This window comes from Microcaecilia unicolor, chromosome 2 (genome assembly GCF_901765095.1).
Source record: "Microcaecilia unicolor chromosome 2, aMicUni1.1, whole genome shotgun sequence".
Taxonomy (NCBI): Eukaryota; Metazoa; Chordata; class Amphibia; order Gymnophiona; family Siphonopidae; genus Microcaecilia; species Microcaecilia unicolor.
In genome coordinates, this window is record NC_044032.1 from 440,156,702 (window position 1) to 440,182,007 (window position 25,306).

At 44.5% G+C, this 25,306-nt stretch overlaps 1 protein-coding gene across 1 annotated transcript in view; it reads right to left on the reverse strand.

Annotated features, from left to right (window-relative positions):
• Window positions 1–25,306, reverse strand: part of EGF (epidermal growth factor) — a 102,140-nt gene that overhangs the window by 24,386 nt on the left and 52,448 nt on the right. The window contains exons 11-14 of the mRNA XM_030190858.1: window positions 23,454–23,602; window positions 18,669–18,773; window positions 5,663–5,886; window positions 193–360 (exon numbers count right to left, since the gene is read on the reverse strand). Of these exons, the coding sequence (XP_030046718.1) occupies window positions 193–360; window positions 5,663–5,886; window positions 18,669–18,773; window positions 23,454–23,602 (646 nt within the window). The remainder of the gene's footprint in view (window positions 1–192; window positions 361–5,662; window positions 5,887–18,668; window positions 18,774–23,453; window positions 23,603–25,306) is intronic.

The following is a 25,306-nucleotide window of genomic DNA, read 5'->3' on the forward strand; positions in this document are numbered from 1 at the left end:
TATTCAACAGGTGGCAAAAAAACACACATTAATAGGCTAAGAATATATATTCGTTACCACTAACACTACATTTAGCACCACTGAATATACAAATTAATTTAAATGCTGATGCTTGCATTTAAATTAATCTGTTTACCACCTAAAGATAATAATGAAACTAATCAGAGATTCTGTATGGCAGGCTCTGGGTACCTGGTTTAGCCAAGGGATGTACTACAACCACGGAGGATGGCCTCTGCATACTTCCCCGTAGACGTATTTTGCTTTGTCCAGTCTTCTTGTCCACTCTCATTAGTGATGCTTTAGCCCAATCCGAGAACCAGACATGATCTTCAAACACCGCTATATCAAATGGGTGGCCTGGAAAACATGATATCCATATAGTTTAGTGCATCTGAAGGATACGCTCTCTGTACATACAAATAGACAGTAACTTCTGGAAGGTAATTTCATAACAGGGCTCCTAAGCAGTGGCGTAGCCAGACCCATCATTTTGGATGAGCCCAGAGCTAACTTAGATGGACCCTTCCACCGCGCGGTACTCCACAGCATTCCCCCCCCCCCCCCTCCACCTGGGAAATATTTTTAAAATTATAGATTTTTTTCGCCTACCCTACATCAGCATCTCTTCTCTTCCACAGAATCCCAGCATCTGCTCGCCCGTCGCTGAACCCTGTCCCTACCTGGTGTACCTTACAGGCATCTTCTGCACCTGCAGTGATTCAATTATTGCTGCCTGCGCTGGCCCTGCAAGATTCTATCACTGGGTATGGCCAGACAGGAAATGATGAAAGCGAGGGTGGGACCCGGCCGATGGAAGCCTGCAGGGCCAGCGCAGGCAGCAATAATGAATCACTGCAGGCAACTGGGACTCCTGTAAGGTACACCAGGGAGGGACGGGGTTCAGCGACAGACGGGCAGATGCCGGGACGCCACAGAGGAGAGATATTGATGTGGGGTGCCGCTGATGGGTGGGCCTGAGACAAGAATGGGTGGGCCTGTGCCCCACCCAGGCCCACCTGTAGCTACGCCACTGCTCCTAAGCAACAAGGCACAAAGGAGCAATTCTATAACTGATAGCCCTTTTAGATGCCCAGATCACTGTTCCCTCTAAGCTGAGCAGGAGTCTTCTATCTACAGTCCTGCCAGTGGGAGATGCTGTTTCATTATCACATTTTCCATAGTGAGGGACAGGCAAGTTCTGCATGACTCCAGGGAACCTGCCTGTCGCTAGAGACTGAAAACCAATAATGAAGCACCTACTGGTAGCAATGCAGTTGGAAGACTCCTGCTCAGCTTAAAGAGAACAGTAACCCAAATACCATATGGTGAGAGTATGTTCTATATGGGCACCCAGATTCCATTCTAGTTTAACCCAGTATCGGTGTGCCCAATCTTTAGATACCCGAAGTTACACCAGTAATAGACTTAAAGTTGGTGTAAATGCAGCAAGTGTGCACGGCCATGCTCTGCCCATGTAAATACCCCCTTTCCAGTTACTTGTTATGATGTTTATGTACACCCTTACAGAATAGCAGTTAAGTGTTCTGCTGAAATGACAGTACTCTGTAAAGGTACATGTCCAAGTGGCAAGTAAATGTGAATTAGGGCCATTAGGCACATATGTTGTACTTCTTTTATAAAGACAACAAATTTGCCTTTACAAAACTATGTGTAAACCAAAGAGATAAGGACCCACACCAGAAAATCAACACCAAAAAAAAAAAAAAAAGAGGATCCAACATCGACAACTGGACGTCAGGAATGTAACAAATTTGATTTCATGCATATGTGACTCCCCCCCCCCCCCCCTGAAAAATGCCTCTGCTGTAGGCAGAAAATGGAAGGATTTTCAGGGAAGTCACTAAGACAATAGGGGCTGGGACTGCCATTACGGTGGGAGGTTTTGTGAAGGGCCAGCCCATGGGGGCAGGGCCAAGTAGTAATAAAAGGCATTGCATGGAGAAAATTCTGGTCTTTGGTAGCCCCCCCCCCCCCCCCCCCCCCCCCGAGACCCATAGCACTGAGGGGGAAGTCCTGTGAACCAAAGCAGGAGGAGTTTTCAGTGTGTGGTGATTGAAGACCCTTCTACAGAGCAGTGGGTGCCTGCAGAGTGTTCCAGACTTGGGAACGACAAGAAGGGCTTTGGGAAAAAAGGCACCTCAGGTAGGAGAAATGGTAGCAGGTGTGCCTCATTTCTGGCAGGACTTTCGTTGCATATGTGAATGAGCCCTGTTCCTGGATGGGAGAGAGAGAATCGAGTTAATCATGTGGAGATGAATAAGAAACTGTAAGAAATCTATGAGGTGATTACCAAATATTTGGTTCTGGTTTGCAAATAGAGGAGGTTTGAAATGGAACTGAACTGTGATTTGAATGCCCTGATATAATTTGGAAATTATGGATCCTGTTTACTAAGGCGCATCAGCGTTTTTAATGCGCCTACAAATTAGCGCAAGTGCTAACCGTGTAGGCGCCTATAGGGATATTGTAGGCGTGTATGCGGTTAACACGTGTTAAAAACGTTAACGTGCCTATATCACGGCTTAGTAAACAAGGCCCTACGTTTGATGCTGTGCTGACTATCTGAAAAGCCATGAAATGTACAGACCAAGTTGACAAGTTAACAAACTCTTTTTTTCAAGTCGCTGTTAGCAATGCAAGTTGAAGTTGAAATAGGGAGACTACAGCCTATTTTGTGTGTGAGTGAAATAAAGAGTGCCCAGAAAAGAATACGCTTTCGGTCTGCCACCTACACCCAGCTTAGCATCTTGAACTCTATGTACATCCTGGTCCCAGGGTGCCTGTTTAGAAGAGCTTAGTTGGTGCCTATGAACTGAGGGTCTTTTTTTTACTAAGCTGCAGTAGTGTTTTTAGCATGCACTGATTGGCGTGTGCTAAATGCTAAAGCCCTTATGGGCGTCTCTAGTGTTTAGCACATGCCACTCAATAGCGCGCACTAAAATCACTACCGCAGCTTAGTAAAAGACCCCCTGAGTGGAACTAGGGTTACATATAGAATCTGAATATCAGCATTTAAACAGGCAGACTAAATCTGTCAATAAGATCATTTGTTCTCAAAAGCGACTCTTCCGCCCCATGTGAAATCGCTAACCTTGTATCAAGGTATCATGTACAAAACATATTATGCATCCAGTTTCTCCGTTATAGGTAGCAAGCTCTGGAATACCTTACCAAGATCAATTCGAACAGTCAATAACCATTTACCCTTCCGGAAGCTGCTAAAAACTTACCTCTTCAAGCAAGCCTACACAAAGGACTTGACTTAAATTAAGATCCTTCTGCGCATCCCAGATCTGACTTTATGACAGAACCTGAAATATGCTTCCTCTTTAACCCTTTTTGATTTCATCCCTCTTCCAGCCATCATTATACATTCTTCCTTAATTACAATACACTATCCCAATTTTCACTCTCTTCCCACTCCCTACCTCTACCACCTTCCTCCCTTACCCATCTTACTTACCCACTTTTATTGACCTCCTCTTTATATACTATATTCTGCTGTTTTATCCATTTTGTGTTATCTTGTAAACCTGTTATATTTGTAAGCCGCATTGAACCTGCTAATAAGTGTTAAAGCGCGGGGTATAAATGTTACAATACAATACATACAGGGCTGTGCCTAGGGTCTCCGGCGCCCCCCTGCAGTTGGCCCCGCCGGCGCCCCCCCCCCCCCCCGAAAACGATCGCTACACTACCCGCCCTCTTCTCCCCAGATCCTTTTCCTTTTTGTTTAAATTTACCTCTCTGGCACGCAGCAGCGTAGCGTTAGTGAGGAGGCGGCGCTCCCCCGCCCCGACATGCCTTCTTCCCTTCGCTCAGTGTCCTGCCTTCTTCTGACGTCATTTCTGACGTCAGAAGAAGGCGGAACCGAGCGAAGGGAAGAGACTGACACGTCGGGGCGGGGGAGCGCCGCCTCCTCACTAACGCTACGCTGCCACGCGCCGGAGAGGTAAATTTAAACAAAAAAAAAAGGACAAGGATCTGGGGAGAAGAGAGCGAGGTAAGCATGGTGCGGCGGGGCGCCCCCCTCCTGCCATGCTTACCTCGCTTACCGTGTCGGCACGGCCCTGAATACATATAAGCATCAAGCATCATTGTCTATGTGGGCATTTTGTATCTATAAGATAAAGTTCTTTACACATCCAGTTATCTATGTTGGATCTTCTTTCTGGGTTTTTCTTTTTATAAATTATTCCATGAAAGGCAGGTGTACATATTTGTGGCTGCCCCAAGGCAACTGTAATTTTATATATGTATGTACTGGAAAGAAAAGGCATATGTACATGTATTTTAGAAACTGCATGCTTGAATGCCAATCTCAGCCCTCTCTCTGCCTATTCTCAACCCCCTGGAACGCACACATATATATCACATGAAAATAGGCACAGTGAGGGCAATTATTTTTAGGAGCCAAGGAAACACCTATAAAGAAACGTTACCTGCCCACTTAAATTGTCTGTGGTCGGTTAACCACCAACATTCAGCAGCACTTATCTGGGCAGTGATGCTGAATATTGGCACAAACCGGCCATGTCAAAAGTAGGCAGATCAGGGACGGTGTTGGGAAGGAGCCAGCAGGTATGCACGTGTTAGCAATATTCAGTGTCCTAAGCTGTTCTAAATTTGCCCGGGTAGCTATGCGGGCTCCAGAACTGGGACCCACAGAACAAAAAATTGCCTTGTTTCCCTCCAGTCCCCTCCCAAGCCCATACCCCCTCCTTTAACCACCCTCCACCCTGGATAGGCCCCCTCCCCCCAGGCCCACTTGAAGTCCCTGGTGTTCCAGTGGGGCAATGAGGGCAGGAGTGAGCCCTACTCACTCCTGCCCCTGGCAATACGCCCATGATACCTGATTAGCACAGGACACGCCTACTGTCCACCCATGGGCACACCTCCCACGTTGAAAAATAAAAAATATTTTTCAGCGTGGGATTAGCGTGCGCTGAATGGCGCACTATTGCAGGATGCCTCAGCGTGTCCTGCGGTAGTGCCTTGTAGTGCAAGTAGCCACGCGCTAGTGGACCGTGGCTTAGTAAACATTAGGTAGGAGAAACTGCTACACAGAAAGTGCAGGAAAAAAATGACAAAAAAAACACTTAACAGAGCAAGATGCAAGTCAATCTTTGAACATGGGAGATTGTCACAATATAGCCAAAAATTCTGGATCCATATGAACAAACTGTGGAGGGGGGAATCAATTGTTTAGAATGCTTTTTTCCATGGGGCACAAGAGTCCTTTGCAATGTTCTCATCAGCAACATTATTGGGCAGGCAACCATTTACCTCCCCTAAGAGCAGAATGCCTGCAGTGACCTATCTTAATGGAAGAGGAAGAAATAATAGATTTTATCACAGACACCAGCAGTCACTAAAGAATGATTTTCTCCTTGACATGACATGCTAGAGGAGCTCATTTCTTGCTGCCAGCTGATTAATCATTCCCTAACCCTATCAGTAAATAACCTGAAATTCTTTGCAGAAGGCATCTGGAATTCCAGGTCTTAAAGAGGCAGCTGTATACTCACTGCAAAGATATAAAACTATTCAAAAGCTGCATAAGTGACCCAGGTATGTCCTACAAACACACATACTCATCTACAAAACAATGAATAATCTCCTATCCCCAAAACCTCACCTACTTCATTCTGTGTAAGGGTCTGGCGGTTTGAGCCATCCAGATTTGAGGTTTCAATGACAGAACGTTTGACATCGCACCAGTACAGCTTCTCAGCTGGGAAGTCTATCGTTATTCCACTGGGCCACACCAGGTCACTTCTAGCTATCACCAGCTGACTGGTGCCTTGTAGGGAAGAGCTTCCAATGTGGGGATCTGCTCCCAAATCGGTCCAGAATATTCTCCTTGGAAAAAAAAATACATACACATAGAATTTGGTGAATAGACCTTCATGCATATACACCTTCCCCCCAATATTCAAAACTATTTAACCGGCCAGGCTGACAGCAGTGCGGCCTCAAAAATGGGCCACCTTATGGCATGACCACTACATATGAAAAAAGCTACCCTATCCCCCACAACCCTGCCAACACAAGGCTGAAGTGGACCAAGGAGATCTGTAGGTGTGGTGTAACAACCAAAATCATACGTTCCACATGACAAAAGCACATGGAGACCAAATGAACCTCAGGCCAGACAGCCTCTCAATCAGAATCATCCAATGATTCCCGAACATCTTCATTCCACTGCACAATTATTTGCTGAAGCACTGCCGAGGATGTGATGTAGTAGCATCTATTGGAATATAATAAAGCCAGGAGATCTACTTTCAGTCTGCATGTTCACATCCTATATTGCCAGACCCTATCCCCAGCCATCTCAAAGTAGTCAACAGTTGCACATGCAATCCAAATGCATATCCAATCCATACGCCTGTATGAGAGACCAAAAGTCCTTAGGCTGTATGCTGCCATCAGCTACCATAAAAACCTCAGACCCTTTTGCTCCCACTTGCTCATCTCCGGATTCTTTGCTAGGGGAGAGGTGTGGTAGCCATGTTAGTCCACGTTTAAAGGTAATCAATAGAAATTAAACAAAATAAAACATGGAAAAGAAAATAAGATGATACCATTTTTATTGGACATAACTTAATACATTTCTTGATTAGCTTTCGAAGATTGCCCTTCTTCGTCAGATCGGAAATAAGCAAATGTTGGTAGATGACAGTATATGTAAGTGAAACATCAAAGCATCTCAGTGGCAGTCTAACAGGATGGGGGGGGGGGGATAGGTGAGAGACAGGGAGATATGCATGGAGACAGGAGGGTGACAAACAAAGCAGTACATTTTTATGGTTTATAATGGGCTAGAAAACCCAGATCTTTGATAAGTCCTGTCTGGTGGGTGTCAAAATATTTAATCATTCTGACTTCAAAGGTCTTACGTTCCTGTATTGTTTTAAAGTTCCCTTTCAGGATTCTTACCATGAAATCACTGGTACAGTGTTCTAGTTTTGTAAAGTGTTGCCCCACAGAGGTGACATCCTGATTGGTACTAGCATTTTTCATATGGTGTCTATGTAAATTAAATCTTTTCTTTAGCATCTGACTTGTTTCTCCAATGTAGCAGCATTCATTGCATTTTTTACACTGGATGATATATACCACATTGGAAGATGAGCACGTGAAAGATTCCTTTAATGTTGAATATGTTTCCTTTGTGAATGACCGTGGGGTCCTGTAAAATGTTTTGGCATAGTTTGCAGCTGGATATACTGCAAGGATGTGTGCCATTCTCTTCTTTTTGAGTCTGTGTTGGGAGCTTACTTCTAATTAGCTTGTGTTTTAAGTTGGGTGGCTGTCAGAAGGCCAGCACTGGTGGGGATGGGAATATCTCTTTCAGTACTTCATCCTCCTGGAGTAGATGCTGTAGATCTTTTATGATTTTTCTTAATTTTTCCAGCTCTGGGTTGTATGTCACTATAAGGGGGATTCTGTCTGTGGCCTTTTTTTCTTTGTACTGTAGCAGATTTTCCCTGGGTGTTTTGAGGGAGGAGGCAATATTCTTGGAGATTATTTTGGGGTTGTAGCCTTTCTGTTCAAAGGATGCAGTCAGGATTTCAAGGTGTGTGTCTCTGTCCCCTGGGTCAGAGCAAATACGGTAGTACCTTGTGGCTTGGCTGTAAATAATAGATCTTTTTGTATGTGAAGGGTGGAAGCTGGAGTTGTGGAGGTAGCTGCATTTCTCTGTGGGTTTCTTGTATATGGATGTTTGTATATAGCCATCGCTGACTGAGACTGTGGTGTCCAAAAAATTGACTTTTTTTGGGGAGTAGTCAATTTTGAATCTGATTGTAGGATGGTATGTATTGAAGGAATTGTAAAATTGTTTCAGAGTTTCTTCCCCCTCAGTCCAAATCATAAAAATTTCATCGATGTACCTGTAATATTTTAGGGGTTTGGTCTGGTATGTATTCAGAAATGTCTCTTCCAGCTCAGCCATAAAGAGGTTGGCATATTGGGGTGCTGTCCTGGTGCCTATCACAGTGCCCATTATTTGTAGATAGATATCATTGTTAAAGCAGAATTAGTTGTGAGTTAAAATAAATTTGATTAATTTTGTAATAGTTTCTGGTGAGTATTGATGGTCCAGTGTGGATGTTTTTAGGAGCTTCTCACATGCAGCTATGCCATCTGCATGGGGAATGTTGCTGTATAGTGATTCTACATCCATCGTGACCAGAAGGGTACTTGGTGGTAATTGCTTGATATTTTTCAATTTATTCAGAAAGTCTGTGGTGTCTTGTATGAAGCTGTTTGTTTTGTGCATGAGAGGTTTCAGATTCCCCTCTATGAGTCTCCGTGAGTGTGCCAATACCCGATATGATTGATCTACCAGGGTTTCCAGGCTTGTGGATTTTGGGTAGCATGTAGAATGTGCCCACAGAAAGCTGGTTTGATATGAGTTTCTTCAGATATGGCTGTACTTGTTTAGGAAATGTTCTGATAAGGTATTTCAGCTGCTTTGTATAATCCTGTGTGGGATCCTCAGTTAGTTTCCTGTAGTATGTATTGTCTGAGAGCTGTCTGTGCCCTTCTTCAATGTATTTTTGTGTGTCCATAATCACCACTGAGCCTCCTTTGTCTGCGGGTTTGATGATAATACGTTGGTTATTTGTAGAATTCTTATGGCCACTCTTTCTGGTGGAGTAAGATTGTATAGAATTTTCTTTTGTTTGCTGGAAAGTTGTGATTTTACCCTTTGTCTGAAGCTTTCTATGTAGTTGTCCAGCTTGTTGTTTTGTCCATCCTGTGGGGTGAAATAAGTGCTCTTTTGTTTAAAACTATATTCCGCTCTGTTGGGAGTTCCTTTGTTGTGAAAATGTGCCTTCAGGTCAGTGGTGTAGGAAGGGGGGGTGGTGGGGCGGTCTGCCCGGGTGCACGCCGCTGGGGGGTGTCGGCACCTCGCTGGTTCCTTGCTCTCACTGCCCCGGAACAGGTTACTTCCTGTTCCGGGGCAGAGAGAGCAAGGAACCAGCGAGGCGCCGACACCCCCCAGCGGCTGCACTCGGCGGATTGACTGCCTTTCAGGTATGTTCTCGCGGGGGGGGGTACGTCACACTCCGGAGGGGGGAGGGTGCGTCACGCTGCACCCAGGGGGGGGGGGTGCGCAGCGGCAACCCACCCCCGGGTGTCAGCTGCCCTCGCGACGCCACTGCTTCAGTTGCAGTTTTCTAAAAAATTCTTCCAGGTCTGAGTATAATTGAATTTCATCCCGCTTGCTGGATGGGCAAAATGAAAGTCCTTTGGAGAGTACAGAGACCTCAGGCTGTGATAATTGATAGTTCAAGAGGTTTACTATCCCCATTTGATCTGTATCTCCAATAGTGTGATCAGTGGTTTGTCTGTAGGGTCTCTGCAGACTTCCTTGATCTCTTGGTTTGATTGGGCTCTGATTTCACATGCCTCAGATGGATTAGAAAGTGTATCCAAGTTGTCTGGGAATGTTAGTTCTGCAGTGCTGTTTCTGCTCCAAGATAAGCTGTTTTTCTCTCTGTGATTCTGCAGGAGAGAAGACAGCTTTATTTTTTTTTATTTTTTTTTGCGGATAGCAATGTATTGTTTTTCTCCTTGAATGTTCTGCAGGTCCTCCTTAAGTTGGCTTATACGGTGTGAATGTAGTTCCTCCATGTTCCTCATGATTTCATCCTTTTGGGTTTTTATCATTTTCTTCTTCTTGTAGAGTTGATGTATAAGTTCATTTCTTAGTTACTGACTAGTGCATTTGCAGAGTTTCTCTGCATAGTCAGAATTGTAAGTAGTAGCCAAAGGATTTTTGATCCTCAGTCCTTTAGGAATGATGTCATTCTTCTTGCAGATTGTCAGAAAGTAAAGACGACACTATATCATTCAGACCTCAGGGCAAGGCTTACAAGTCTCAATCAAAAGTGGCCTACCTCAGCCAAGTCACAGTCACTAGACTTAAGTTGTAGAGGCATATGGTAAGGCTTCAACTCTTCCTTCACTGGGCCTCCTCAACTCAAGTCTAGCCCTACCTTTTATACTTCCTCTTTCCTGTACCCTCGGCTCCACCTCTCCCATCTCACTTCCTCCCTGGGCAGGACTAATGGGTTTGAGGTGGCTCAGGCAGGTGAGAGGCAGTATTCTGTATACCCCCTCACTTATCCTCTCCCTCAGCTCAATTCTGCCTGGTTGTGCACCTGCCATATAAGGCTTCACCTCCCATGAAAAAAATCAGCATTGGCATGGTCTCGGCCAGCCCAATGTCTCAACCGATAGCTAAAGGGCTGGAGGCTATGGAACCAGTTCTTGATACAAGCATTTGTGTCTTCATTTTTAGCAATCCACTGAAGGGGTTGATGGTCAGTGACTAGCAAAAAGTGTCTCCCCAGTAGATAATATTGGAACATTTCCGATGTCCACTTCACTGCCAGAGCCTCCTCCTTCTCAATCACCACATAATTCTTGTCACTTGGGAACAGCTTCTGGTTAATGCAGGCCACCAGGTGCTCTTCCCAATCCACTTCCTGGGCCAGAATGGCCCCAAGACCAACCTCTGATGCATCAGTCTGCACAATAAAGGGCCGGTTGAAGGCTGGGCTGACCAGCACCAGCTCATGTCCCTCTTCAGGGTTTGGAAGGCCACATCTAGCTCTTGGTACACTGTATGTGTTCTGAAGCCTTCTTCTGTAGGAGGCAGGTTAGCAGTTCTGCTTTCTCAGCAAACTCTGCAATAAACCGGCGGTAATAACCAACAAGGCTGAGGAAGGTTTGGACTGGGTTATCGGCACCTGGGTGATTGCCTCTACCTTCTGGATCTGGGGACTCACTTGTCCTTTCCTGACCAAGCATTGTGCTCTCAAGAAGTAGGATTTGCTGTTAGCCCAGCAGTCTGCAGACTGTCCAGTACTGATTCTACCTGGATTAGATGGATCCTCCAATCCTTACTGTAGATGACAATGGGGCTCATTTTCAAAGCACTTAGACTTACAAAGTTCCATAGGTTACAATGGAACTTTGTAAGTCTAAGTGCTTTGAAAATGCGCCTCGATATTGTCTAGGTAAACAGTCACGTAGTCTCCATGTGGTTTGAGTAAGTGATCCACGAGGTGTTGGGAGATAGCTGGAGCCCCATGAAGGCCAAACAGCAACACCGTGAACTGAAACAAACCCTGGGGCATGGAAAAGGCTGCTCCTTGGCAGCCGGGGTGAGAGAAACCTGCCAATATCCCTTGGTCAGGTCCAACATAGAGGTGAATTCGGCTTCTCCCAGTTGCTCAACGAGTTCATCTACCCTTGGCGTTACATTGACCTCTAGTTTGGAGACAGCGTTCACCTTCTGGAAATCAATACAAAATCAGATATGCCTGTCCAGCTTTGGCACCAGCACAATGGGAGATGACCGGTTACTGGTCAACTCCTTGTTGACGCCCATTTCCAGCATTTCAGCAACCTCTTTTGCCACAGCTTGCTGCTGGGCTTCTGGAAACCTATATGGATGTTGCCAGACTACCATTCTGGGCTCAGTGAGAATGTCATGAGTTGCAAGGTGGGTCCGGCCTGGCACTCCAGAAAATACATTTTCATTCTGTCATGCCAACTGCTCCAGGTCGGCATTCTGTGAGATGGAGAGCTGGTCATCAAATGGAACCTGCGAGGTCCTGGACTCTTTCGGTACTTCTTGCTCGAAGTCATCTCTTTGGACCAGTTCTGCAGTCACAGGGACCCACTTCTTCAGCAAATTAATGTGAAAAATTTTTGCTTTGTCCCTCTTGTCTGGTTGGGCCACCTTATAATTAACAGGTCCTGTCTTTTCCACAACTTCATACGGACCTTGCCATTTGCATAATAGTTTACCCTCTGAGGAGGATAAGAGGACTAAGACTCTATCCCCTGGCTGTAAGGTTCTCTGTACCATTTTCTGATTGTAAGCTCGGGATTGACCCACTTGAGCTTTTTACAGGCAGAGCTTGGCTGCCTCACTGGCTTTCTTCAGCTTCTCCTGCATGGTGAGCGTATATTCAGTCAAGTTCCTTCTCAGGCTGGGTTCCTCTTCCCAAACTTCTTGAACCACATCCAGGATTCCCCTAGGTCTCCTCCCATGTAACAGTTCAAATGGAGAGAATTCTCTTGAATTCTGGGGCACTTCCCGAATTGCAAATAGTACTTATGGGAGTAGAGAATCCCAGTTTTTCCCACCTTCACCCACAATCTTCTTCAGCATTTGATTGAGAGCCTTGTTGAAGCATTCCACTAGACCATCTATGGATGATAAAAGGATATCCATAAGGTTTTCACTTTTAACAGAGCACACACTTTCTTCATAACTCTGAACATAAAGGTGGAGCCTTGATCAGTCAGTATTTCAGCAGGGATCTCCACCCAGGAGAAAATGTCCCACAGAGCATTAGCCAAGTGGTAATTTTCATATTACGCAGGGCAATGGCAAAATCCAAAATAACCAGGATATATTTTTTGCCATGGGTGATGCACTCTAGGTATTCCATGAAGTCCATCACTACTCTCTCAAACAGGGTGTTGACAAGGGGCATGGGCACGAGAGGGACAGGTAGAACCCACTCTGGACTACTCAGCTGGCAGGACGGACAAAAGAGCTCAATTAGATTGAATACAACTGGCCAGAAAAACAGGCCCAAAATCTACTCCTGGGTCTTTCTCCTCCCCCAGGTGACCTCTTAATAGGTGACTGTGGGCTAATTTCATGACCTGCCTACAATAGGGTTGAGGAACTAACAATTGCTTTACCTCCTCCCCCTCCAGGGTTCCCTTGGCCACCCTGTACAACAAGTCATTCTTTATTATAAAATACAAGACTGCTGCCTTAAAGGGGTCCTGTTTGCCCATGGGATTGCAATCTACCATAACAACCCTAGCTCATGCTGGTCTAAGGGACTCATCTTCTGATTGTGCCCTTTTAAAATTCCCTATAGCTCCCTTGCTGCTTCACTTGGGTAGGCTGTCTAAAGGGTCCAGAGTGTCTGTACCGCTGTCTTCCCACTGCTCTGGATCTCCATCCACTGCAGCTCCTATATTCAGAGAGAACATAAGAACATAAGTGTTGCCATACTGGGACAGACCAAAGGTCCATCAAAGCCCAGCATCCTGTTTCCAACAGTGGCCAATCCAGGTTACAAGTACCTGGTAAGATCCCCAAAACTGTACAACATATTTTAAACTGTTTATCCTAGAAATAAGCAGTGGATTTTCCCCAAGGCCATCTTATTAATGGCTTATGGACTTTTTTTTTAGGAAGCAAGCCAAACCTTTTTTTTAAACCCCACTAAGCTAACTGTTTTTACTACATTATCTGGCAAAGAATTCCAGAGTTTAATCACACGTTGAGCAAAGAAATATTTTCTCTGATTTGTTGTAAATTTACTACTACTTGTCCCCTAGTCCCAGTATTTTTGGAAAGAGTAAACAAGTGATTCACATCTACCCGTTCCACTCCACTCATTATTTGATAGACTTCTATCATATCTACCCTCAGCGACCTTCTGTTTCTCAAACCACTGCTGGTGGCAGGGTTTAGGTAACTTTGGGTTTTCGGTATACAAGCCAGTGTCCTCCAGCAGGAAGATCTCAGGAAAAGACTCCTCCTCTTTGGGCCAGCAATCAGCTGGGCCCAGATGGCACCGAAATTTGGGAAATCCTTGCCCCAAACTACCGGCTAAGAAAGCCACGTCATGACTGCTACTTCTAGCTGAGCTTGCCTTACAGGAGTTTTAAAGGATACTTGAACTGTCAGGTACTGCGTCTGGTCGCCATGTACGCATGCCAGGGTCACAGTCTGCTCGTAATTCCACTGCAAATGGTTGAGTATCTCTTTCCAAACAAGGGTCTTGACACTAACGGAATCCACTAGTGCTTGGTATGGATGTCCTTCCAGCTCAACTTGTAATACGCAATTCCTGTTTCCTGAATGGAAAACTTCCACAAAATTGCAGTTGTGTGTGGCTACCAAATTCACATTCATGGCATCTTTAGCTAGATCCTGGAAATCTTTAGAAATATGACTTCTTCCCCCACACCTGAAGCAGGCAGGGGAGTATAGGTCCCACAATCTGTGTAAAGGTGTGTGCTATGGTCATGGGAATGAGGTCTTCCATTGCTCCAACCCCTTCCTGGGAGACCCTGGGCTGGAGGGTGGTTTCTGATTCCTCTGGGTCTCCGGCCCAAGTTTTTCTTTTTTCTCTCAGGACTTCCAGCCCGCTTCTTTTCCTTATATAGTTATGACTCTGGTTGTGCTTGGTAAAAGGCTTCAGCTGCTTCTAAAGCACTCTCTGGGGTCAATTTAGGGTGCTGCCTCACCCACTGTTTCATAGGTGGGGATAAACCTTCAAGGAACTGTTCCAGGAGGATGATTCTCGTGATCTCCCGGCCACATCCTTGAGTCAGTAGAAGAAACTGCGGGTGTTTTCTTTAACTTGCAGGGACCCCTTCCAGAAACACAGCCAGTAGGCCTCTTGGGTGTAGTATGCCCTCTCCAAAATGGTGGTTTTTACTTCTGCGTAAGTCGCCATCCTGCCGGGATTGTCATCTTGGAATGATGTCTGGCTGTTACTGGACAGTAAATTCCATAGATAAGTTGTCCAGGATGCTTCTGGCCAACCAGCCAGGTGGGCATTCAAAATTGGTCAGGTTATAATCCAGATTGTCCTCCGATACCATCTTTGGTAACACCAGAACTGGAGGGTGCAATCTGGACGACTGCAAGGCTTATGCCATCTGGGTCAGGGAGCTCTTTCTGGGATTCCAGAAATTTGGGGAGGCTTGCTGATGCTCTCATTGCCTTTGTAGTACTTGCTGCAGCTGGTCTTCCACTAAGGCCTGGCATAGCCTCTCCATGCTTCTTCTATAGCAAATTTCACCAGAAATGCACACTGCATGAGGAAAACAAAAATAAAACCTGCCTGTCTGACACTAACTTTTCTTTCCCCCCCCCCCCCCCCCCCCCCCCCCCCCCCCCCCCCCCGAGTAGGCCAGGGCTAACCCCTTTTGCCCCATTTCCCGGCATAGTATTGTTGATAGGCCTAGAGCTCCATCTTCCTTGGGCATGATAAGCTCTAGATCCCACTGCTTCCACCACATGCGACACCGTGAGCGAGGGTTGAGGGTGGACCTGCAAAATAACACAGCCGGACAAAGGTATAAAACTGAAAATAAGTGCTTTATTGAAGGAAATCCTGAGGCCTGTTGCATCACAGGGCCAGGAACATAAGGTGAAAAGTCTCTTTGGTTTAATGAATGCAGTCTTAACCAGGGTCTGTGGTTGACAGGACCCAACACAGTCTGAGGCTGTTGGCTGGCACACCCCAAACACAGCCTGTAAGTCCTTCTCTTTCTCTCTATCTCTCTGAATTCCAGGTCTGTCTCTAGCCAGACCTCAGGGCAAGGCTTACAAGTCTCAGTCAAAAGTGGCTTACCTCAACCAAGTCACAGTCACTAGACATAAGTTGTAGAGGTATATGTTGGGCAAGTCTTCTTTCCCTGGACCTCCTCAACCCGAGTCTGGCCCTACCTTTTATACTTCCTCTTTCCTGTACCCTCGGCTCCACCTCTCCCATCTCACTTCCTCCCTGGGTGGGACTAACGGGTTTAAGGTGACTCAGGTTGTCTGAGGGACTGTCCTTAAGGGTGAGAGGCAGTATTCTGGATACCCCCTCACAGAGCCCCTTAATTGAATGTGAATCTTGCTAGGGATTCTATGGCAAGATCAAACAGTGTGGGCAAGAGGAGATGGTCTGCATAACTTTTGAGAATCTATGAATAAGGAAGTTTTGAATTCACTGCTCACAAATTAATATACAACTTGCATTGAATATATTATATTACAAAACTGAAATTGGACCAAACTACAAGGGCACACATAAACTCTTCCAACTCGTGAATAAACTACTAGATATTACACCAGTCACAACCAACAGCAAAGATGCACCAGGAGCAGACAATCTCACTTGATACCTCAATGAGAAAATCGTACAATTGCGACTTAAGATACCTGTCAGTACCATCGACTATGCTGAATTCCTTGACTGTCTAGACCCAGACCCTGGCATATACCCAGCAGACAGAACCTGGACCAGCTTTGAGACATTGTCAGAGGATATCATATCCCAAACGCTCAAAAGATTTGCCAAATCTCATTGCAAACTAGACATATGTCCAAACAACCTTATGACATCTGCTCCTCAACAATTTATAACAGACATAACGAAACACTTCAACTATATGTTACAAAATGGACTCTTCCCAAAGGAGAAAGGAAACATTCTACTCACCCCCATACCCAAAGACGCAAAGAAAAGTGCCAGTGAACTAACCAACTACAGGCCAGTAGCATCCATTCCCTTAATAACCAAACTAACGGAAGGAATGGTGACCAAACAACTCACAAACTATTTAAATAAATTCTCAATACTCCATGACTCCCAGTCAGGATTTCGGTCTAACCACAGTACTGAAACAGTACTAGTTACTCTCATGACTAAATTCAAACAAATGATTGCAACTGGAAAAAGCATACTACTCCTACAATTTGACATGTCAAGCGCTTTCGACATGGTTGATCATGGAATACTACTACATATCCTTGAGTACTTCGGAATTGGAGGCAATGTTCTCAACTGGTTCAAGGGATTCCTAACCACATGATCATACCAAGTGACATCTAACTCGACTACTTCAGCCACATGGATACCCGAATACGGAGTCCCACAGGGTTCCCCCCTCTCGCCGACTCTATTCAACTTAATGATAATACCCTGGGCCAAACTATTATCAAACCAAAACCTCAACCCATACATATACTCAGACGACGTAGCAATCTACATCCCATTTAAACAAGATTTAAAGGAAATTTCCAATGACATCAACCAAAGTCTCCATATCATGCATTCTTGGGCGGATGCATTTCAGCTGAAACTCAATGCAAAAAAAACCCAATGCCTAATACTTACCTCTCAACATAACACGAACAAATTCACCACCATTAACACACCAAATCTGAACCTTCCAATTTCGGATGCCCTAAAAATTCTTGGAGTTACCATCGATCGACACGTAACACTTGAGAGCCACGCGAAAAACACAACCAAGAAAATGTTCCACTCAATGTGGAAATTAAAAAGAGTAAGACCTTTTTTCCCAAGGACTGTTTTCTGTAACCTGGTACAATCAATGGTGCTCAGTCATCTAGACTACTGCAACGTACTCTATGTCGGCTGTAAAGAGCAAATAATCAAGAAACTTCAGACAGCCCAGAACACTGCAGCTAGACTCATATTCGGTAAAACAAAATATGAAAGTGCTAAACCCCTACGAGAAAAGCTACACTGGCTCCCACTTAAAGAACACATCACGTTCAAAATATGTTCCCTAGTTCACAAAATCATTCATGGAGACGCACCAGCCTACATGTCAGACCTGATAGACTTACCACCCAGGAATGCTAAAAGATCATCCTGCACATTCCTTAATCTGCACTTCCCCAACTGCAAAGGTCTAAAATACAAACTAATGCATGCGTCAAACTTTACCTACTTGAGCACACAGTTATGGAATGCACTTCCGCGCAACTTAAAAACGATTTACGAACTAACCAATTTCCGCAAACTACTGAAGACCCATCTCTTTAATAAGGCATACCACAAAGATCCAAAAATGTAACATACACCAATCCTCCACATATATTCAGAACTGTCTTATAATATCTGCTTGTTATATTACTATCATGGTTTATCATTATCATGTTACCCAAGATTCTTCTATAACACTAAATGTCTATTTTCTAATATATTTCCACCATTCATGATGTATTGTAAGCCACATTGAGCCTGCAAAAAGGTGGGAAAATGTGGGATACAAATGCAATAAATAATAAATAAATAATATCGGCCCGTAAGTCATCAAGGGATAAATATTCAGCCAGCAGTGGTGAGTGTTTTGTTGACAACCGCTGGCATTATTCCCAGATATTCAATGCCGGGCTCATATCCAGTTTATGAGGTGCCAGGCGGAGGAGGAGTAGCCCAGTGGTTAGTGTAGTGGACTTTGATCCTGGGGAACTGAGTTCAATTCCCACTGCAGCTCCTTGTGACTCTGGGCAACTCACTTAACCCTCCATTGCCCCTGGTACAAAATAAGTATCTGAATATATGTAAACCGCTTTGAATGTAGTTGCAAAAACCTCAGAAAGGCAGTATATCAAGTCCCATTTCCCTTTCCCTTAAGTCAATATTCAGTACTTAACCAGCCATGGGCTGCCACATAAAGATAGGCCTCTGTTTTATGCGGTCCCATTTATGCAGTAACCCTGGCCAATTAAGTGCTGACTCCACCTCCATAATGCCCCCAAAATAGCCAGTTTTCATGTAGGCGCTAACTGGAAATTTTCAACGGTGATAACCAGTTAAGTGCCGTTGAAAATTAGCCCTGAACAAGTAATTTAACCAGTCAGTGGCCATTTCTGGTCGATTAAATCATTTTGAACATTGACCAGCAAGATTCTTCTTTTTAAAGTTCATGGTACTCTTCTTTATGGCAACTTTATAGAGAAAAAAAAGAAAATACATGTTGAAAAAAATAATGATGTCCAGGGAGACTCCCAGTGGAAGTCATCAGTTTATGCTTTTCTTGGTTCGTACTTAGCCAATGGGTGGACAGCAATTCCTCTAGGCTGGTAGATGCTCTCTCTGATGACAATTTCTCTGTTCAGTCCATTCAATTTGCTCCTTTCAATAAGAGATCTCCTGAAAGGTTTGCAAAAATACAGTGTCAGACCACTTGATTCTTTCCTGTTAACACAAAATGCACTCAGTTCCCTTTGCCCTTTCTATCTACTTTATGTATTAGACCAGGGGCATAGCTAGGCGGGGCATAGCTAGGTGGGGCCATGGGGGCATGGATCCCCACAGATTAAGCCCTGGCCCCCTCTACTTTGGACCCCCTGCAACCGCTGACCCCCCTGTCACCGCAGACCCTACCCCGTCGCCACCAGGTACATTTGCTGGCGGAGGTCCCCAACCCCCACCAGCTGAAGTCTTCTTAAGCACAGGTCGACTCCGGCACCTTCGCTGATGATCTGTTTCTGACTCCTGATGTCCTGCGTGGTAGCCCCATGCAGGACATGCACGCAGGACGTCAGGAGTCAGAAACAGATGATCAGCGAAGGTTTCGACTGGCGGGGGTTAGGGACCCCCGCCAGCAAAGGTACCTGGCTGCGGCAGAGATGGGGGAGGGGCGGCTCTGGACCCCCACACGCTGAGGTCTGGCTACGCCCCTGTATTAGACATTTACAACTTAGGGGAAATTTTACAACATTTCTACAGGACTTACTATGTACCCATGGGCCTATAATCAAACTTTAAAAATTCTTGGACTGAAGGCACGAGAGTGCTTTAGGGTGTAAATCATGACAGGGATTTCAAAATGAAATTCCTGAACATTTTCTACAGTCTACACCCTCTTCCTGTTCCAAAAACTTCTATGTCCAGAGTAAAAGTACTCATGTAGTTTAGCAGGACAGGTATGCTTTCCAGCATCCCCTGATTTTACCTGGGAAGCAAGAACAGCTAAATTTCTTTATTTTCCTATTGGCTATACTTAAAAAATATCTTTATTTTAAGCATTCCAATAGGAAATTAGAACATCTCTCACTCAATGGCCTACCAAGTCTCCATCAGGTAGTCTCCCCAGATGGCTTAGTTTTGTGCATGCCATAAGAATAGTGAACCCCATTCCTATACCACAGTATGTAGGATCTGATTGCAATCTCTCAAGGTTACTGCTAATGCTCACCTTAATATTGCATATATAGTGCCAATGAGAGCTTCCTCCAGATGTTCACAGGATATATATGCAACATATCAAGGTGTTCTTATCAGGCAAGGGGCACCCAGTACCGTTGGGACTATTCCCGTATCTTTCTGCCACATTTTCTTGATCTGATTGCATTTATTAGGACTTGTGGACTTTCTGTCTCTCCATTCATTGTACTTCTATTAACAATGCTATTCTTGCATTTTTCTTCTTTCTCTGAGCTTGCCAATGCTGAAATATTTGGGATGCAGATTACTATAGAGTCTGACCCTAGCAATAACAGTGGCATATGTATACCCGAGTTTGATTTGTCCCTGCCTTTCTCAGGGCACAGACCATAAAAGTCTGCCCAGCACTGTTCCAGTACTAAAAGTTCTGAAGCTAACATCGAAGCTCCTTAAAATTTACACTCCAGCCCATCCATATCTATTCAGTCACGATCAGGGCACAGACCGTAGAAGTCTGCTCTGCACTGGTTTTACTCTCCAAATACCGGCATCACCACCCAATCTCCGCTAAGATTCCATAGATCCATTCCTTCTAAACAGGATTCCTTTGTGTTTATCCCAAGCATGTTTGAATTCCATTACTGTTTTCATCTCCACCACCTCCCATGGGAGGGCATTCCACGTATCTACCACCCTTTCTGTGAAAAAAATACTTCCTGACATTACTCCTGAGTCTGCCCCCCTTCAACCTCAGTTCATGTCCTCTAGTTATACCACCTTCTCATCTCCAGAAAAGGTTCGTTTGCAGATTAATATCTTTCAAACATTTGAACGTCTGTATCATGTCACCCCTGTTTCTCCTTTCCTCCAAGGTATACATGTTCAGGTCGGCAAGTCTCTCCTCGTACGGTTTGCAATGCAAATCTCATACCTTTTTTTGTAGCTTTTCTTTGCACCGCTTCCAGTCTTTTTACATCTTTAGCAAGATAAGGCCTCCAAAACTGAACACAATACTCCAAGTGAGGCCTTACCAACAACTTGTAGAGGGACATCAACACCTCCTTTATTCTGCTGGTTATACCCCTCTCTATGCAGCCTAGCATCCTTCTGGTCATGGCCGTTGCCTTGTCACCTCGTTTCTTCACCTTCATATCCTCTGACATCAACACCCCAAGGTCTCTCTCCTGAGTCAAGCTTACTAATCTCTCCCCTCCTATTTGGTATCTCTCTTTTGGGTTTCTATACCCCAAATGCATCACTCTGCACTTCTTGGCATTAAATTGTAACTATTGTGAAATACTACATAGAAAACCTCTATATTATTTATAATGCTTCACCTAAAAACCTTCTCCAGTGTCAAACAAGTGTAATTTTTTCTTTTTTTATAACTTGCTATTGTGCTCAGTGATTGGGAAGACCGGCTGAACCTTCTCACAGTGTATCACTGTTGTTTATCCCATAATTACATCATCGCACCCCTACCTCCTCCTTTTTTTGCTAAAGCTTAATACTTGATGCTTATTTCTATGCAAATATCTGGTATTGAATAGCCATAGCACTTATCTCATGAAGGGGTGATAGTGATGATTCTCTGGAGTGGTTCCCCTGGAGTCCAGTCTCCAACATGTATAAACTAGACTGCAATGCTGAAAACAATTTCTGATCAGGTTTTCTTTGTAGTATTTCACAATATAAACAAAAACCGAACGGAAAATAATACCCTAGTAAGAGTATTAATATTAAATTTTAACTGCCAGACCCTCAACCATTCTGTACCATTACCAGAAATGCTGAGGAATTGAAAAAATTCTCGGTGAACCTGGAAGACGTACTGTGACAAATTGACAAGTTAAAGAGTGATAAATCACCTGGATCGGATGGTATACACCCTAGGATACTGAAAGAACTCAAACATCAAATTGCTGATCTGCTGCTAGTGATCTGTAACCTGTCATTAAAATTGTCCATATTACCTGAAGACTGGAGGGTGGCGAATGTAATGCCAATTTTAAAAAAAGGTTCCAGGGATGATCCTGGAAATTATAGATGGTAAGCATGATGTCGGTGCCAGATAAAATAGTGGAAACTATTATAAAGAATAAAATTATGGAACACATAGATAAACAGGGTTTAATGGGACAGAATCAGCATAGGTTCAGCCAAGGGAAGTCTTGCCTCACTAATTTGCTTCGTTTCTTTGAAGATAAAGATGAGTCAGTGGATGTAGTGTATCAAGATTTTCAGAAAGCTTTTGACAAAGTTCCTCAGGAGAGATTCCTGAGAAAATTTAAAAAGTCATGGGATAGGAGGCAATGTTCTGTTGTGGATTATGAATTGATTATTGGAGAGAAAAGAGGGTAAAGATTCAAGTTTATTGGAAGACTTACTATCCCTTCCATCAAGCTTGTGTCTAGGCGGCTAACAATCTACAAAAAAAGGGGGGAAGAAACAGAAATCACAAGTAAAACACAACAAACTACAGACATAGAGGGGCATAATCGAATGCAAACACCCATTTGTAAAAACGTCCATCACCGAGAACGGGGCCGTGAAGGGGCGGGCCGAACCATATTTTCGAAAAAGATGGACGTTTATCTTTAGTTTCGAAAATATGGTTTGTGCTGGCCAAATGCATTGGATGTGGGCGTTTGTTGAGCTGGGCGTTTTCGTTTTTCAGCAATAATCGAAACCGCTGCCAGCCATATCAAAAACGGACCAAATCCAAGGCATTTGGTGTGGGAGGGGCCAGCATTCATAGTGCACTGGTCCCCCTGAGATGCCTCTATGCCAGCATCAAATATCATACCTAGCTCCATGACAGCAGTATGCAGGTCTCCGGAGCAATTTTAGTTTAGTTGGTGCTGCGCGGGACCCATACAGAGAGCAAAAATCGGAAGAAAAAAAAATACATGCAAGTGCAGTCAGGGATGTCCAAATTAAAACAATAGTAACAGGGGGATTCAAACCAGCCACCTTCTGATTATAAGACCTGTGCTCTAACCACCGCACCACTTATTCAGTTGGTTAAACACTCTTCCCTTTCCATTAAGTCCCTCCAAGTTTCTGTCAGCCAATCACAGCTCATTTAGCTGACATCTGTGTCTTAGGGTATATATGGTTCCTTCAGAAAAACAGCAAGACCTGCAGTTTACTATTGTCTGCAAAACTTTCAGAAATTTGCTAGATTACTTTAGGGGTCCTTTTACAAAGCCACGGTAAAAAGTGGCCTGTGGTACTGTGGGTGCATCTTTTAGGTGCGTAGTGGGCCATTTTTTACCGTGGCTGGGAAAAAAGGCCTGCACTAATATTAAAACTAGCGCGTGTCTATTTATGGCCTGAGCCCGTACTGCCACCCATTGACCTAGTGCTACCCACGCAGTAACCGGCATGCTGTCGGTTACTGCCAGGAATGCCCCCGCGGTAGAAAATTATTTTCTGCCATAGGATTTGGTGCACACCAAAATCAGAATTACTGCGGGGGGGGGGGGGCACGTGCTACCCCAGCAATTGTGCCGATTGGGCGTACGCTACCCATGCCTTTGTAAAAGGGCCCCTTAATTAATACACTTTTTTCTGGATAAAGTAAGCATGCAGTTGTGTCAGCCTCAGGAGACTTTGTACTCTCCCACCTGCTTTGATATCTTTTCTGCAGGAAATGCATACCCCTTGTCTGTCCAATAGAGTTTACGGTTAATCCAATCCACAGCAAGGCCTTCAGGCACATCTAGATCTGAAGAAATCACTTTCTCACGCTCTGAGCCATCCATGTTAGCTCTTTCTATCCACTTCAAGGCTGTATGTGCAAAGTAAATCTAGAAAGAAAAAGGTACAGCTCTCTTTTCTGTGAGTGAACATTTTAGTTTGGCATTTTGGAAAATGTGCTATATCAGATACAGAGGGTTTCCTTTCATGTTCACTGTAGAGAAGGTTTCCCGGAACAGATTGAGTTATGTGAAAGCAAATCATCAATTCCTTCATGCTCAAAGACTCTTTCCTTGGGCAACTCGAGGATAATTTCTGCAGCAGAGTGTTCAGAAGTCTGCAGTCACCTTTTTAAAACTGCTGCGTACACTGTAAATTATGGGTGAAATTCTATGAACAGTGCTCAAAAAAATGGGTCACAATCAAAAACTAATTTCTACTTTTGCTTAAAGGACTGTTACCCGATACACTATATCTCTAATACAGACTAGAATTTTAAATGAAACTGAAGGCTCAACTAAAAACCTCAATGGGGGTTTACTATCGCTGGCTTCTCCTAGACCAGTGATGGGCAACCTTTTGAGCTTGGTGTGTCAAAATTCGCGAAAAAACCGAGCATAACTCGGGTGGTGTGTCACTTCGAGAAAAATCTACTAGGACCGCCCCCGGGCCCCCCCTACCCGAGATCGCTGCCCACCCGAGGTCGCTGGGCCCCCCCCCTCCACCTGCTACCGGGCCCAGAACTAACCTTAAAGCCTCCTTTCACGTCGCAGCAAGCAGCAGCAGGGCAGACCTCTCCTCCTTCCTTCTGTGCTCTGCCCTCGCGGACGTTACGTCAGGCGAGGGCGGGACATGGAAGGAAGGAGTGGCCTGCCCTGCTGCTGCTTGCTGCGACGTGAAAGGAGGCTTTAAGGTTAGTTTCCGGGAGTGAGGAGGGAGGGCGGACCACACTGCGGCAGCGCCGCGTGTCATCAAAAATGGCTACGCGTGTCAGTGCTGACACGCGTGTCATAGGTTCGCCATCAGGGTCCTAGACTGAAAAATGTACAGCAATGGGAAACAATTCCCCACTAGGGAGAAAAAAACACTGCTGACAAAACCAGTGAATAATTATATGTATAGGACTAGATTCTATATATCATGCCTATAGAATCAGTGCCAAAACAAAATACCCCAAGGCATATTCTATAGAATAAGCCTAAATTGCCACTTGGTTTATAGAATACGCCGAGCGTCTGTCCGCACAACTAAATTTAGTCACGGGCTGTTATGCCATGTAAAACTTGGTGTAAATGCTGATGCCTAAACTACACGCAGACCGGGTGTATTCTATAACCACGTGCATAGATTTTAAAAATGCCATGACTCACCTGTTCCACGTCTATGGGCCATGCCCCTTTTCAATTATGTGGCTTAGAATTTATGCACATCATGTTATAGAATAAGCTTAGACAATTCTGTGCCTAAATTCTAATTAATGCCAATTAGTGTCAATAATTGCTTGTTTAGAGGTAATTATTGGCGCTGATTGGCTTGTTAACTAGTTAAGTTGCATACACAGTTGGATTTGAATCCACACCACATACTCCTCTCCCACACCCCAAAAAAGAGACTGGGGCCTAAATACAGCATCGTAGACTGCACTAGGCTCATAGATTGGGTACATAAATGAATGCCAGGCTTAAATTTATAAGCACAACTTAAGTTTCTAAATTAGGATGAATTTTCAGTTGAAAACTTAAGCTCTTACATTGGGCTGAAAATAGGGCAGAAATTTAGATGCCTAGATTTAGGAGCTCAGTTGTTTTTGAATA